Source organism: Ylistrum balloti, unplaced genomic scaffold, assembly GCF_031769215.1.
Source record: "Ylistrum balloti isolate Yb309-2 unplaced genomic scaffold, AGI_CSIRO_Ybal_v1 Utg370320, whole genome shotgun sequence".
NCBI lineage: Eukaryota > Metazoa > Mollusca > Bivalvia > Pectinida > Pectinidae > Ylistrum > Ylistrum balloti.
The window spans coordinates 434,034-448,832 of record NW_026782235.1 but is presented as its reverse complement, the minus strand read 5'-3'; the positions used below and the strand labels follow the sequence as shown (position 1 = coordinate 448,832).

General features: G+C 34.5%; 1 protein-coding gene across 2 annotated transcripts; it reads right to left on the bottom strand.

Moving 5' to 3' along the window:
• Window positions 1–1,782: 1,782 nt before the first annotated feature.
• On the bottom strand, window positions 1,783–14,042 carry LOC132553353 (zinc finger protein ZPR1-like). 2 transcript variants are annotated; one of them, XM_060217587.1, is made up of 13 exons: window positions 13,773–14,042; window positions 12,276–12,437; window positions 11,838–11,922; window positions 11,160–11,230; window positions 10,126–10,221; window positions 9,917–9,956; window positions 9,483–9,571; window positions 8,162–8,200; window positions 6,588–6,654; window positions 5,844–6,004; window positions 5,397–5,507; window positions 4,802–4,891; window positions 1,783–2,054 (listed from the first exon to the last, which is right to left on the bottom strand). In XM_060217587.1, exons 1-13 carry the CDS (start codon window positions 13,878–13,880, stop codon window positions 1,866–1,868), a joined length of 1,308 nt encoding a protein of 435 aa, XP_060073570.1. In that variant the 5' UTR covers window positions 13,881–14,042; the 3' UTR covers window positions 1,783–1,865. The 2 variants fall into 2 exon arrangements, with proteins under 2 accessions (XP_060073570.1, XP_060073571.1); XM_060217588.1 differs by having other exon boundaries at window positions 10,135–10,221.
• Between the last annotated feature and the right edge of the window lie 757 nt (window positions 14,043–14,799).

Genomic DNA, 14,799 nt, shown 5'->3' with positions numbered 1-14,799 from the left:
AAACAGAATGAACAGCAAAGGAAAACATTTATCTATCAAAACGAGGTCTTTAAATGTACGTTTCTGTGGCTTCACAATTTTTTGTGTATGTGCAATTTGTTAAGGGATGATATGGTTACCTCACTGAACATCATACAGGAGGCCCTCTGCCTACCATCCAGAGCAATACGGGTTAAGTACCTTGTCAAAGGATAAAAGTATGACAGCAATAAATGTTCAATTTCTCAGCTTCCTGAGAACCACAAACCACCATGGGTAGGGAGCTTGGAACTACAAACCTCAGATCTTCACCTTTATAAGGCCAATATTCTAGCCAATCGCACTATCACAATATTTTATTATACATCAGTACAAAAAAGTAAACCAAAACACACATCACTGCCTCATGTGTCAATTATGTCATAAATATTAACAAACCATCTTTATCAGTACATAACTGTATATTTTTGTTTGTTTTTTTTTATAAAGACTTAACAAACTTTATGATTAAACTTAATGTTATATTCTGGCATTGGTGGATCTAGGAAATTCTTTTGTAAATACTGTTTCAACAAATGACAGTTATGATAAAGGCCTACAGGGAGTCTTTAATACCAAACTGATCCACCACTTCCTGAGGAGTTTTTGATACCAGACTGATCCACCAATCCCTGATAAAATATTACTTGGCTGGTAATTTTCAAAGGTCAAAATTTCTTAATTTTGTCTTCAAATCAATCAAATTATATGATAACAAATTAGACTTTCACAATCTGGATGTAAAATGACAGCTGTGTTTTATTATTTTACGGATTAGATTTTCAGCCACATTAATATACCAAAAATAGCGGAAATATCATCCTCTCGAAAATGACTAGCACTATGTTATTCATCATTTGATGAACCCTGGCAGCAACACACATTTATCTCCACCTCAAATTCAGCTGGTCAGTTAGGATCAGTAAAATAAAAATGGCAATTGTCTAATAGTAGTTTTACTGATCTGGTAGTTTTATAACTAAGCATGAATTTACTGTCGGTATGTGATTCAAATGATGCTGTGTAAAGTCCGAGCTGGATATGTATACTGTCACCATTAACACATGTGCAGGGAGGACTTCTGGGAGAAGATTGAGAAATACTTGGCTTGGATTTTATTGATAGAAATTTTGTTATAATTGCAATATGTATCCTACTGGACCAACAAATTATGATGGACTGAGCCTACACAAGTAATAAAACATGTATTTCGTCGTTTTCAATGCTACAGACAAAATAACTTGATTGGAAGTGCTGATAGTTGTACATGTGTTAAACTGCAGGTGAGAGAAATATAACATAACTACCATCACAGACAAATATTTTTGACAATAATATATTATGTATGTTACAAAAAAATATACAAACTTGCCACGACAGCATGTTTTCATCTTTGGACAGAGTTTTGGATGTATGGTTCGGAAATCCTGACTGACCATTTCAAAGCAATATATGATGATATACTGCTCTGAAATGTTTCAAAATTTCTCCAAGAATGAAAAAAAAACCATTATTTATCATGGAAATAGCAGGAGATAATTGATTTCTGTATATAAATAAAACACACAGAGCATTGTGTGATAAAACTGGTTCGCATTATACTGAAACTGCAATTAATGTGGTATGGTCCATCACCAAGGCTTAAAGACAGATAAACGTGAAATTCCCCCAACAATCTCATTAATTCGAAAGACAGGTTTGTTCTTTGATGAATCTAATTTTTTTTTATTGTTTGATGAATCTAATATATAAGAAATACCAATCACTGTTTTAAATCCTTTAATTCTTCCTGATGTGATTTTACGTCACCAAAGATCATTATTGACTTCTCAGGGGGTTTGATGATGTCATGACTGTTCGTAATTCTCTGTCTTTATGTCGTTGAGGCCTAGAACTTCATTCTGTTCATAATTTCGTTCGTAGTGTACGATTTCCAACTCTGGGTCATCATCTGGAGCGTACACATTCTGTAAATAGCTGTTCCCTGCCGGATCATCCAAGACAAAGTGTACATTTGTCTTCTCACCACTAATTATCTATACAACAAAGGAAACATATTTCTGCGTTTTACTGTCAAAATTTATATGATCATGAATTTTCTGGAAATCTAATAATACCAGCCATGATAAATGTTACTATGTCACTAGTTATTTGTGAATGAAACTAAAATTGTAAACACTTGTAATTTGGTACAGTCAAATTTTAGCGCATTATCAATTTTTGGTTAAATTATTAAATATAGCCACATAAATAATATTTAATTTCTCTAATTATCTTATGAATAACATTATTTTTATAATGAATATTTTTAATTGTTATTCATTTCATCAATTGCTTGTTGTCAAAGATTATAATTTAGATTAAAATAAATGTGAATACACATACTGTATATATTTCTGTCGGTTTAACAAGAAAAAAAAAATTAAAAAGAGGACCATGCGGTCCATTCCATGGCAAAAAAATATTCAGGATTTGTTGAATCTAAAAGAATAATTTGGAAATTGCAATCAGTCAAAATTTCACACAGGGAAAATGGTGCTATATATCTTAATGATAAATTCAAGCTATAAAGAGATGGGTTCTAATCGGTAAGAAATGTCTGGACAAGACTAAAATGCTGAAAACACCAAACAGCATTAACTTTTCAAAATAATTTTTTTCACATTCCATTGAATTTTGAGATAACGAGTTTTGACTGTATGTTGAGTATGTAATATGATTATATATCATTATGAACATATCTCTTGAAATATGTCATCAACTGTTTAAGAAATCAAAGGTTTCATTTTATCTTCATCATATTTGATATTGTAACAAAGAAGCCATGTTGGCTAGGAATAACCTCCTTCTCGCAGTGTTTACTGTCAATGTGAAATAGAGAGATGACATGGACTGATAAATGTGATGCCAATATCACCATAAAGTATAAATAGTTAAAATAACATTCAATCTCGTAACGTCTTCAAACAATTTGTAATATTAGTGAAAAAATACTGAACTATCGTTGAAACAATCATGTGTTTGAACTAACGTAAAAAAAAAAATGGTGTAATGTGCACATCTATGTAATGTGCACATGTTCTTTTGGGGGCTGAAAATAGTAAAAAAAGCTTCTATTTGCACAATGTACACACCCAAAAATTCAGTCAAAATCAATCTCCAGGAGCAAAGAAATTGATGTCGGAATGTTCAGCTAACATGTCAGACCAATGACAGAAAATTTAATTTGGACTTTCAAAACTTGAAAGTATTCTCTTCCAAACTTAGTTTCATCTCATAAACTGACTTTAAATAACCTTTTGTTTAATTATAGCCAAATGTTTGTGCAAATTCTTGTTTGTTTTATTTGACGTCAGACATGTTGTCCTGTATCACCTATCCAATGATTCCATTTTTAATCTTAAACTTATTGTTTTAACACAATACTTTTAGTGCAAAAATAAGATCACTGCCAAAATATGCTTGTTTACAGTAACTAGAGAAAATGGAACTGGTAGTTAGGGCATAAATGTAAGGAAATTTATAACTAGAAACTAGTGTAACTTATGTAACTAGAAACTAGTGTAACTTATGTAACTAGAAACTAGTGTAACTAGAAACTAGTGTAACTTATGTAACTAGAAACTAGTGTAACTTATGTAACTAGAAACTAGTGTAACTTATGTAACTAGAAACTAGTGTAACTTATGTAACTAGAAACTAGTGTAACTTATGTAACTAGAAACTAGTGTAACTTATGTAACTAGAAATTAGTGTAACTTATGTAACTAGAAACTAGGGTAACTCATGTAACTAGAAACTAGGGTAACTTATGTAACTAGAAACTAGTGTAACTTATGTAACTAGAAACTAGTGTAACTTATGTAACTAGAAACTAGGGTAACTCATGAAACTAGAAACTAGTGTAACTTATGTAACTAGAAACTAGTGTAACTTATGTAACTAGAAACTAGTGTAACTTATGTAACTAGAAACTAGTGTAACTTATGTAACTAGAAACTAGTGTAACTTATGTAACTAGAAATTAGTGTAACTTATGTAACTAGAAACTAGTGTAACTTATGTAACTAGAAATTAGTGTAACTTATGTAACTAGAAACTAGTGTAACTTATGTAACTAGAAACTAGTGTAACTTATGTAACTAGAAACTAGTGTAACTTATGTAACTAGAAATTAGTGTAACTTATGTAACTAGAAACTAGTGTAACTTATGTAACTAGAAACTAGTGTAACTTATGTAACTAGAAATTAGTGTAACTTATGTAACTAGAAACTAGGGTAACTTATGTAACTAGAAACTAGTGTAACTTATGTAACTAGAAACTAGTGTAACTTATGTAACTAGAAATTAGTGTAACTTATGTAACTAGAAACTAGTGTAACTTATGTAACTAGAAACTAGTGTAACTTATGTAACTAGAAACTAGTGTAACTTATGTAACTAGAAACTAGTGTAACTTATGTAACTAGAAACTAGTGTAACTTATGTAACTAGAAACTAGTGTAACTTATGTAACTAGAAAAGAGAGAATGTAAATTCTCTTCTTCAAGCACATCAGTCACTGAATTAGAAAGTGCAAGTCCTAATGGCCTTCATGTCACATTTACACCTGTACGTAGCATCTAAAGACAGTTGGACATATGTTCTCAGAGAGACTGAACCTCGTCCAAGATCAAACTAAGATGTTGTAGGGATAGATGATGGATACTTGGAGTACAAAATTTTCTTGCTGTTAATACAACAGAAGGAATTTGATTTCAGGACAACTCTCTAGAACGTACCTTGTCAAGTTCATTACAGAATATCTGCAATCCAGACCTCCGGGATGATTGTGAACTGTCTCCTTGCATGAATGAATTTGACCCAGTTAACTAGAAATAGCATAGAACACATTACAGAGACTATAAATAAATTAAGCCTTTAGTGTTAGATACATATATAACCAGTACTACAGTAGTAAAGCTTTAAAGTCATTCAAACCAGTTTAATTTGTCAATCAATTGGTAAATTAATTAAAATTTAATTTAAAATGATATTTTTTCTTGTTATCAGAGTTTATCATTTTTTAAGTAATAACTGTAAGATATTGGGATATAACACAGATCCCTACCAAGGGTTTGTACATACACAGACTATGTGTGGTAGGAACCCTGTCACTCCTGTGTGCAGTATAAAAAAATGACAAACTTTTACAGGGATGATTCTTTTTTAAATTTTTCATGGATGGAATGAAACTTTGAGAAAAGATACCTTGAAAACAGAAGTAATAATTACTTTTGCTAAAACTACATCCCTTTTGTCTCTACGCTTTAAACTTCCAAAAAATTTGAACCGTCAAACAACAACGTTAACACTGAAGTAGATCCATGTACTTACATGGTCCTTGACATTCTGCAGTAACCCTTCAATTGTTGTAAACTTCCCTCCTAGTGTACCAAAGTCTGAATCAAAGTCCAGCTCTGGGATTCCAATACTGCATGTCTCACTCTGAAACAGAACCAACTTTATTTCAAATAATGGTTACGGTGGAAACAAGTTGCTCAGAGTTATTTTGATTCAGAATCGGACACGATGGATGAACATGGTAACACTATCCCCTCCTCCATCTTTATAAAAGGACGAGAGAATGGAAGTTTAATTGTATTAGAGTTTACAATGATAAGAGACCATTATGAAACCCTGGTCTTTTTCTGACCTTGAGCACATCCCTTGATATGTCTAACATAAAATGCAGCCGACCTATTACTGACCTTCAAAACATGTGTAATGACTAAGAGCACCCCCAACCTTTAAATAACTTTGATAATATATATATATACTGACCTTGAGGACGTCTCGAGTCATATCTGTTGGATCTGTGATTTTCAGTGTGATCCTGCAGCCCTTTGGTTCTATGCCAGATGCACTCTTCACCTCATTGGTACGAATACCACATGCCTCACAGTTAGTGGCCATGATAATTACTTCCTTAAAATGAGGAATTTCTGAGCAGAGTTAAGGAGGCAAGTCAATAAAGCCTGCACCAATAGTAAACACATAGACTACAGAGGTTTGTTTCTCCAAATGGCCCGTGAAAGGGGTCACCAATGTCTGACCAGAAACCAACATCTCTGTTCAACTACGAGGTGACACCTGCTACTTACCACAAGCAGTCACCTGTACTTTACCACAAGGGGTCACCTGCACTTAACCACAAGGGGTCACCTGTACTTTACCACAAGGGGTCACCTGTACTTAACCACAAGGTGTCACATATTACAAGGGGAAACCTATGCCTGACCACAAGCAGTTACCTGGAACTGACCACAAGGGCTCACAATCTTACATGTGAAATGTGAGAAAGATCCATCCAGTCCTCAAGAAATAGTGATAACAAAAATTGTTCAGTGCAGACAGACCGACCACGGACGTAGGGCAATTTGATAAGCCCACAACCATCATCATCATTAAATAGGAAAGGACCAATTGCCCTGGATTTCACTTTTATAATCTTAAGAAAAAACCAAAAGTATGTCACTCTGAATAAAATTATTATGCCTTGATGAAACAAAGAATGAAAAAGGATACCGACCATCTTCATGCGAGTATTACAGGGAGAATTACACTCGGGACAGTTGGTGTTGAAGTTCACCACCTAGAAACAGAAATCATCAGTCATTCAGAAAACTTAATGAGAAGGTTCTATATTTATACATAACAAGATCAACATAACAACATCAGTAAACCTACCTCATCCTCGTCCCCCACCTCACTACCAACATCAGTAAACCTACCTCATCCTCATCCCCCACCTCATTATCAACATCAGTAAACCTACCTCATCCTCGTCCCCCACCTCACTATCAACATCAGTAAACCTACCTCATCCTCGTCCCCCACCTCACTATCAACATCAGTAAACCTACCTCATCCTCGTCCCCCACCTCACTATCAACACCAGTAAACCTACCTCATCCTCATCCCCCACTTCATTATCAACATCAGTAAACCTACCTCATCCTCGTCCCCCACCCCATTATCAACATCAGTAAACCTACCTCATCCTCGTCCCCCACCTCACAACCAACATTAGTAAACCTACCTCATCCTCGTCCCCCACCTCACCTTCAACATCAGTAAACCTATCTCATCCTCATCCCCCACCTCACTATCAACATCAGTACCTACCTCTTCGTCCCCCCCACCTCACTATCAACATCAGTAAACTTACCTCATCACCCACCTCACTATCAACATCAGTAAACCTACCTCATCCTTGTCCCCCACCTAACTATCAACCCAGTAAACCTGCCTCATCCTCGTCCCCCACCTCACTATCAACATCAGTAAACCTACCTCATCCTTGTCCCCTACCTCACTATCAACACCAGTAAACCTGCCTCATCCTTGTCCTCCACCTCACTATCAACATCAGTAAACCTACCTCATCCTTGTCCCCCACCTCACTATCAACATCAGTAAACTTACCTCATCACCCACCTCACTATCAACATCAGTAAACCTACCTCATCCTCGTCCCCCACCTCACCTTCAACATCAGTAAACCTACCTCATCCTCGTCCCCCACCTCACTATCAACATCAGTAAACCTACCTCATCCTCGTCCCCCACCTCACCTTCAACATCAGTAAACCTACCTCATCCTCGTCCCCCACCTCACTATCAACATCAGTAAACCTACCTCATCCTTGTCCCCCACCTCACTATTAACATCAGTAAACCTACCTCATCCTTGTCCCCCACCTCACTATCAACATCAGTAAACCTACCTCATCCTTGTCCCCCACCTCAACATCAACACCAGTAAACCTACCTCATCCTCGTCCCCCACCTCATTATCAACATCAGTAAACCTACCTCATCCTCGTCCCCCACCTCACCTTCAACATCAGTAAACCTACCTCATCCTCGTCCCCCACCTCACTATCAACATCAGGATACAATATCCGTAAACCTACCTCATCCCCCACCTCACTATCAACATCAGTAAACCTACCTCATCCTCGTCCCCCACCTCACTATCAACATCAGTAAACCTACCTCATCCTTGTCCCCCACCTCACTATCAACATCAGTAAACCTACCTCATCCTCGTCCCCCACCTCACTATCAACATCAGGATACAATATCCGTAAACCTACCTCATCCTTTTCAATTTTTGCCTCAGTTTTCTCTTCTTCCTGAAATAGACTAAGCTTATTAGAACAAATATATAACAAATATACACAAAACAGAATTAATCACATCTGGATTGCATCAAAATTCTGGCATCAGTGTTCTGGAATCGCCTTTAAAAGTCCTTTTCGGAATGTGAAGTCGGGAGATAGCAGGACACAGGAAACACTAACAAGCCTTCCCTCCCCCTACACCACCATTATGTAATCAGGTATTATAAAACGTCCTTTTTTATTCTTTGGTGTTTTATTTTCAAAAATATTTTCAACATTAATTTCAAAGGGTCAATGCCAGCTGTTATCTTATGAATATCTTTTGCTTCATGTCATGCTAGGTTACCCCAAATATGAACAGTTGTTCAGCCTTTAACTGATATCATCATAAACAGTTATCTGTGCTAGACATTTCATATTAATATGGTATATGCCCAATGAACAGTTAGGAATATTACACTGAGTTTGAGTCTTCTTGTAGTATCTAGTGGGTACCTCACTGAACATTATGGGAAAGGCAAGTCACATGCTACCAAAACATCTTAGGCTAACATATTTTGCCCGAGGATACAACCACAAAACAGCATATCACTGTCTGTAATATCCTGCTCCTTGAGAAACACAAACCTTGTCAGAGTAGGGATAAAATCACCACCTCAGTTTTCATTTGGTGTTGTAAAGTCTGAGGTTGTAAGGAAAGCTTTCGGGTTTCCAAAATATGACAAGTGTGAATTGTCTTTATTATTTGTTTTTTAACAAACATTGTAAAAGTAATTGATATCAGGTCACAATAACATAATATTAGCAGTCTCTCTTCAGTTCAATATTTGGAATGTTTGAAAATTGACACCAAGGTCAATATCAACAAGAATGAAACTGATGAAGCACACAAAAAACAACTTTAATGGACACAAAAGGGCAATAACTCTGTACTAAGGGACCATGGGTCTTGACTCTGCGCCTTGCTTTTGTATAACTGATGCATACATCACGTTTCAATATCCTATTCTAAATGCAGGCAAAGTAATGATCTAGACAAAGACATTAACAAGGGGCAATAACTCTGTAATTTAGGGGTCAAGAGTCCTGAATTTGACACACTTCATATCCCCTTAGTATAACCAATGTTACTATATGCTCCCCCAAATTTTTTTTGGGGAGCATAATAACATATATGTTGTATTAATATCTCCATATTGCAAAATCTAAATTTGTGTAAAGTTAATTCTTGATTTCAAATTAAAAATCATGAAAATTTAAATCGATAAATAAATTAACTGCATGTGAAGCTTACCTCCATGGTGAGTCCGAGGGCGCTGTTCTGTTCATCTGATCTGGTGTAATGTCTGATTTTCATGTTTGGATCAGTCTTCGGAGCACAAGTTAGACCAGTTAAGGGAAAAACACTGTTTTATCAGGTCTCTATATTTACAAATAATGAAAAACTTTCCTGATCAACAGAGCGATACAAACTTTCTGACAGCCTGCTAAACTTGTAGCAGCATGATAATGAAATCACAACGCAAGGAATTGAAAGTCTTTCCAAAGGAACATCCCTACGCCATGAAGAAAAAAATAAAACAAAAACATGAAAACACAAAAAAAAACTCTCTTCAATAAAGAGATTTCTTGAATCACATGTAAAATCCAGAATGGAGTCAGGGTCTTCTGTCATGATGTGATTGTCATGTACACATGTTACCAAAGACAACTTTACCAAAGGATATGGATTCTCTATAAAGCTGTTTCCTGAAGGATCATCTATAACCTGCAATTCACAATGGTAAAACATAAATAGTATGAATGATTGATTTTCAGGTCATTTCACACCTTTTAGACTTTTTTTGTATAAAAAATTTGTTGTGATTCTTTGAAGAAGCATATTATCTTTTGGTATATTTTGATGGTTCATATTTGATACAGAAGTGATAATTAACCTGACTCACGATTGTAAATGGTTCCTGTAAAGTCTTCAACAGGGTAAGCTTCAGTATCACATCACCAATCTTAGAGGCAATCTCTGGAATCTGTTCCTATAACCAAAATATTTAACATCATTTGCTAGAATTCAACACACGAATCTTTAGAGTTTACACAATTCTTACAGTAGGACTTTATTTGATTAAGATATCAAATTTGAAAAGGCAGATATATGTTTCTGGTACCACATTTCAACCTCTTAGAATTAAATATCTTCAAATTTTACAATAATGCATTAAAACATTACCCAACCTGGTTTAATAACACCATTCAGAATCTCAATAATGTCCTTAAAACTTCAATCACACTTACAGGATCATCTTTAGAATTTTGTATCATCCTTTTTCAATTAATTTTGTCTTTGAGAAACAATACTGACACATGTCAGGAGGGGCTCCACATTGTTTCAGATTATAAACCTAAATGTTTCAACGATTTTTTTGTTGATTTCGATTATTGCTTTATAGACACAATGATCTGCTTGTGAAATATAGATAAATATTTCAGATTTGCTCTTCACCTTTGACCTGCTGAACTTGACCTGTAGTCAGGTGACTTCTCATTTGATTGCTTCTTATTATGAGTCATAATGTCATAACATGTATTTCATATCTGACCTTATACCCTTGACCTGGTAATCTTTACCTCATATTTTCGGAAGACTTTTCATTTGATTTCTAATTCTGGTTCATTATGTCATGAAATGATACAAGTATTTCAAATGTGATCCAGACCTTTTACATAAAATATTTGTCAGTGCAACATTACAAATTTAACTTTAACCTTTGAACTGATGACCTTCAATTGTGTTTGGGTGACTTCAATTGATTCCATTTAATTATGCTGCAAAGAAAGAAATCTTACTGATGAATAATTTTGAGTAGAGATAGTGAAAGACTGCTTCCAAAACAGAGATGGCTGGCTCGATGTGATTCATTTTATCTTGTTTACAGCTGGAGGGGTCCATATGTGGGAAGTTTTTACTACTCACCATTCGTGCAGGTTGATCCATGGACAATCCCGTCACAGCAGCATTTATAATCCCTTCAACAGTTGTCAGCACTGGTAGGACAAAAAGTTTTTAAATTTACAAAATTTGCTTAAATTTTTTCAAAAAAATGAAATAATGGACATTTTGCATTATTGATCATTAACATACTTAATCAAAACATTTTTAAAAGATTTTTTAAAAATCAGATTTAGACTCAAGTATTTGAAAATTCATCAAGAACTGCCTTTCGTTTTGACTGTCAATGACTAAAAGTTTAGACATCAAACCTCACACATTCTTCAAGTTTTATTGAAAAAAATTGTTCCTTAATACTTCATGAAATTTATCTAAAGGCATTCATGATAACAAGGGCTAACAGATCTATGTGTTGTACTGCCGAAAGTCTTCATTGGTGGAAATTTTAAAATCATATTTTGTGGTTTTTTAAAAACATTGTATTTCACTCAGGCATAATTTTGTGGAAAATCTTGTTCAGAAAATCAACAAGGAACACAATCCATGTCAACATTCATCTGTTTAAGATTTCTTTGACATGTGAATTTGTGGATTTAGAGCAATTACAAATGAAACAAAAAATGAATATCCCCCCACCCACCCCTGGCCAAAAAAAAAAAAGAAAATTTTAACAGCATATAAGACAGACAATTAAAGCTGTACCTCCTTTGCATGGGGGAGCCTCAAACTCCAAGCTTGGGATGGACACTGTCGCATACTCTGTCTGCACAATCTGTCTGTTAAGGTCCTATGTATACAGAACATCATATGAAAATTATTATATTTTCCAATTTCTTTTTTTGTTAAAATTAGAAGTAAATTAGTTGATCATTTAGCTTTCTCCATAAAAGGAAAAAATAGTATATCAGTGATTTTTGAGACTCAAATATTTGAGTTCTAGACTCCTACTTTTTCTTTGAGATTCACTAAGTTTTTGAGAACTCATATATCTCTTTGCGACTGGACTCATCAAAGTTTGGAAATGGTGTAAAATGTTACAAACATTACTGATCTATGTACAGCATACCCATAAAAATGAGGGTCTCTTTAATTTCCATTGCTATCATAATATGGCTGTCCATATCTTTAAGTGCTCATTACCTGTTCATCTTTGATCTCCACAGAAAAAGAGACCCCTTTCTCCTGAATAGCAACACCAGGTTGTAATTGAGAGTTTTTCGCTCCACAATGTTCACAGTGAAAGGATGACAATATCACTTCCCGGAAAAAAGGAATCCTCGTCAGGAAAATTCGTGTTATCCCCTGAAAAATCAATTTGAGTAAATGTGACATTACTGACAAATAACAGTTCTGTTCTTTTTATAGACAGCGTCCTTGAGTTGGCTTCTGTACAAGGCTCTGTATATTCCACAGGATATGACTAACCCAAATCTAACAAGCACACTCGATGATAGTTGCTATAAGAACTCAATCACTTGTTAAAGATCATCTTATTAAAGTACAGATAATCACTTGACTATGTACAAATTTGTTTACAAATACATGGTAAATGAAATGATTCTACAGTTTAATTGTTGATGGAAAAGGATGTTTCTAATTTGTCATAACTCGTGTGTGAAACTCCTTTTGAATTTTTCAAATAAAATATGTTTAAATTAAACAAATTTTAATGTTATATATATATAGTTGACTTATTAAGAAATTGACTACTTAAGAAAAAAGTCTGGGGCAGATGTATTTGTGCTAGGAAAAATATATTTTAATCTCTCTCTAAATGATGAGAGACAAATTGCTGAATTTTACTATGTTGTGCTTCCCTGATGACAGGTAGGGAGTTCTGGCTATTTTCATTTAAGATTTTGACTGTTTTTTATATTGCTTTTATCATAAAACGCTTAGGTAAAAGTTTAATAAAACTCTGAGGTGAAAATTCACGGTTCTATCAAATGATTAAATTTCACTTGCTTGAAGGTATGTCAGGTATATAACGTCAGATGTTTTTGATCAGATTATGGACCTTGAACTACAGAGGACATAGTGGGCACAACACTACATATAAGTAATGATTCTGCATTTACAGGTAATCAGTTAGTTATTCAATTCTGGATAATTCTGAAATAGGAACATATTAAGTTTTTTCATACATTTTAAACAAAAAAGGGTTGTCAGATTTTTTACATGGTCCAATAATGAAACAGTATACATTTTTACACAAAATGTGGATAATTAAGTTGTCTTTACACAAGTAAATGCATGATGATGCAGTTATATACAGTCACACTGACTTTTGGGTCATGTCAAAAAGATCACAACCATTTTTGTTGTAAATTCTTACAAGAACTTATGTTTTTCTATTTCAAAATAACTCTATATTTGAATCACTAACTGATTACTCAAAGCAGTAATTTTAACTATCTCTCAAATGCAGGACTATTACACTCGTGCACAGTTAAAGCCTTAAGTGTATTTCAAAAATAATAAATAAACTTAAACGCAATGAGAGGAAAAGTGGAGTTCCATTACCTCCTAGCTCTCAAGTCTAAGGATGGTCCTAGTCTTGATATTTACAAGTGATTTTCCCTACATGTCTCTGTGATTTTTTTTTCATTGAACATAATTAAGAAGTATCATTCTTACATCGTCCATACACTGGAAACACACACTTTCAATCTCCGTCACTTCAGGTTCATCGTTATCAGCGTTCAGGTCTTCGAAAAATGGCTTATTTTCTCTTTGCTCGGCCATCAATGTTACTGGCAGATCTTCTGTATTGTTTGAATATCCGATCACGTATAACAACAAATGTAAAACGGAACTGAAAAAAGCTGTCTTTAAAAAATTATGAAGTTGTCTATGTTACACATTAAGTCTGTCTCAGACACAAATCTCAAAATCCGTCTTTGCACCACATTTCACATGTGTGATAAGCCGGAAACAAATACACGTATAATAAAATTAAGTCCCGACACAGTTCCATGGATCCGGACGAAGATTCTAGAATACAATTTCTAATTGTTAAAAAAAATCAAATACATGTTTTGAATGTGACATATTCATGAAAATCAATTATTTCAGCATTTCAAGGTATTACAGGACATTTTGTACCCAAGACGTTTCGTACCCATTCTGGACGTTTCGTACCCTGGACGTTTCGTACCCAAGACGTTTCGTACCCATTCTGGACGTTTCGTACCCAAATGTTTGGACGTTTCGTACCGTTTCATAAATAGTCTTAAATATGTAGATCATTATAGGATTAAGTAGTCTATGATGGATAGGTATTTTTTTCATAGATGCATTTGTTTGTAACGAGAACAATTTATAAATCTCTAAGGATTAATCTAAACACCATTTCACGTATGCATCGCCAAACAGCAGGAACAAACGAAACAAAAAATATACATATATCCATTTTATTTATTCCAACTTTGTTATAAAAAAAAATCAAATGATCGATACACAATTTCTGACAGTTTTTACCACACACACACAATGGGAGATAATTGCATGGTGTTATCGCTCCATCGCTCACTGGATTAGGTACGAGTCAGCATTTATTACTGCTTATATTGGAACTCTTTTGTATGAAAAGTTTTCGAAAAGGAAATAAAAGAAAAAGAGAGAGGGACTCAGCAATCTGGACAGGTTTGTTTATCGTCATTTG

Coding starts and splice junctions, on each gene's coding strand:
- LOC132553353 (XM_060217587.1), bottom strand. CDS start 13,880: ATGGCCGAGCAAAGAGAAAATAAGCCATTTTTCGAAGACCTGAACGCT. Junction 9,957..10,125: donor CATTTACAATCGTGAGTCAG/GTTAATTATCAC, acceptor TGTGAATTGCAG/GTTATAGATGATCCTTCAGG. Junction 6,005..6,587: donor TACTCGCATGAAGATGGTCG/GTATCCTTTTTC, acceptor AACTCTGCTCAG/AAATTCCTCATTTTAAGGAA.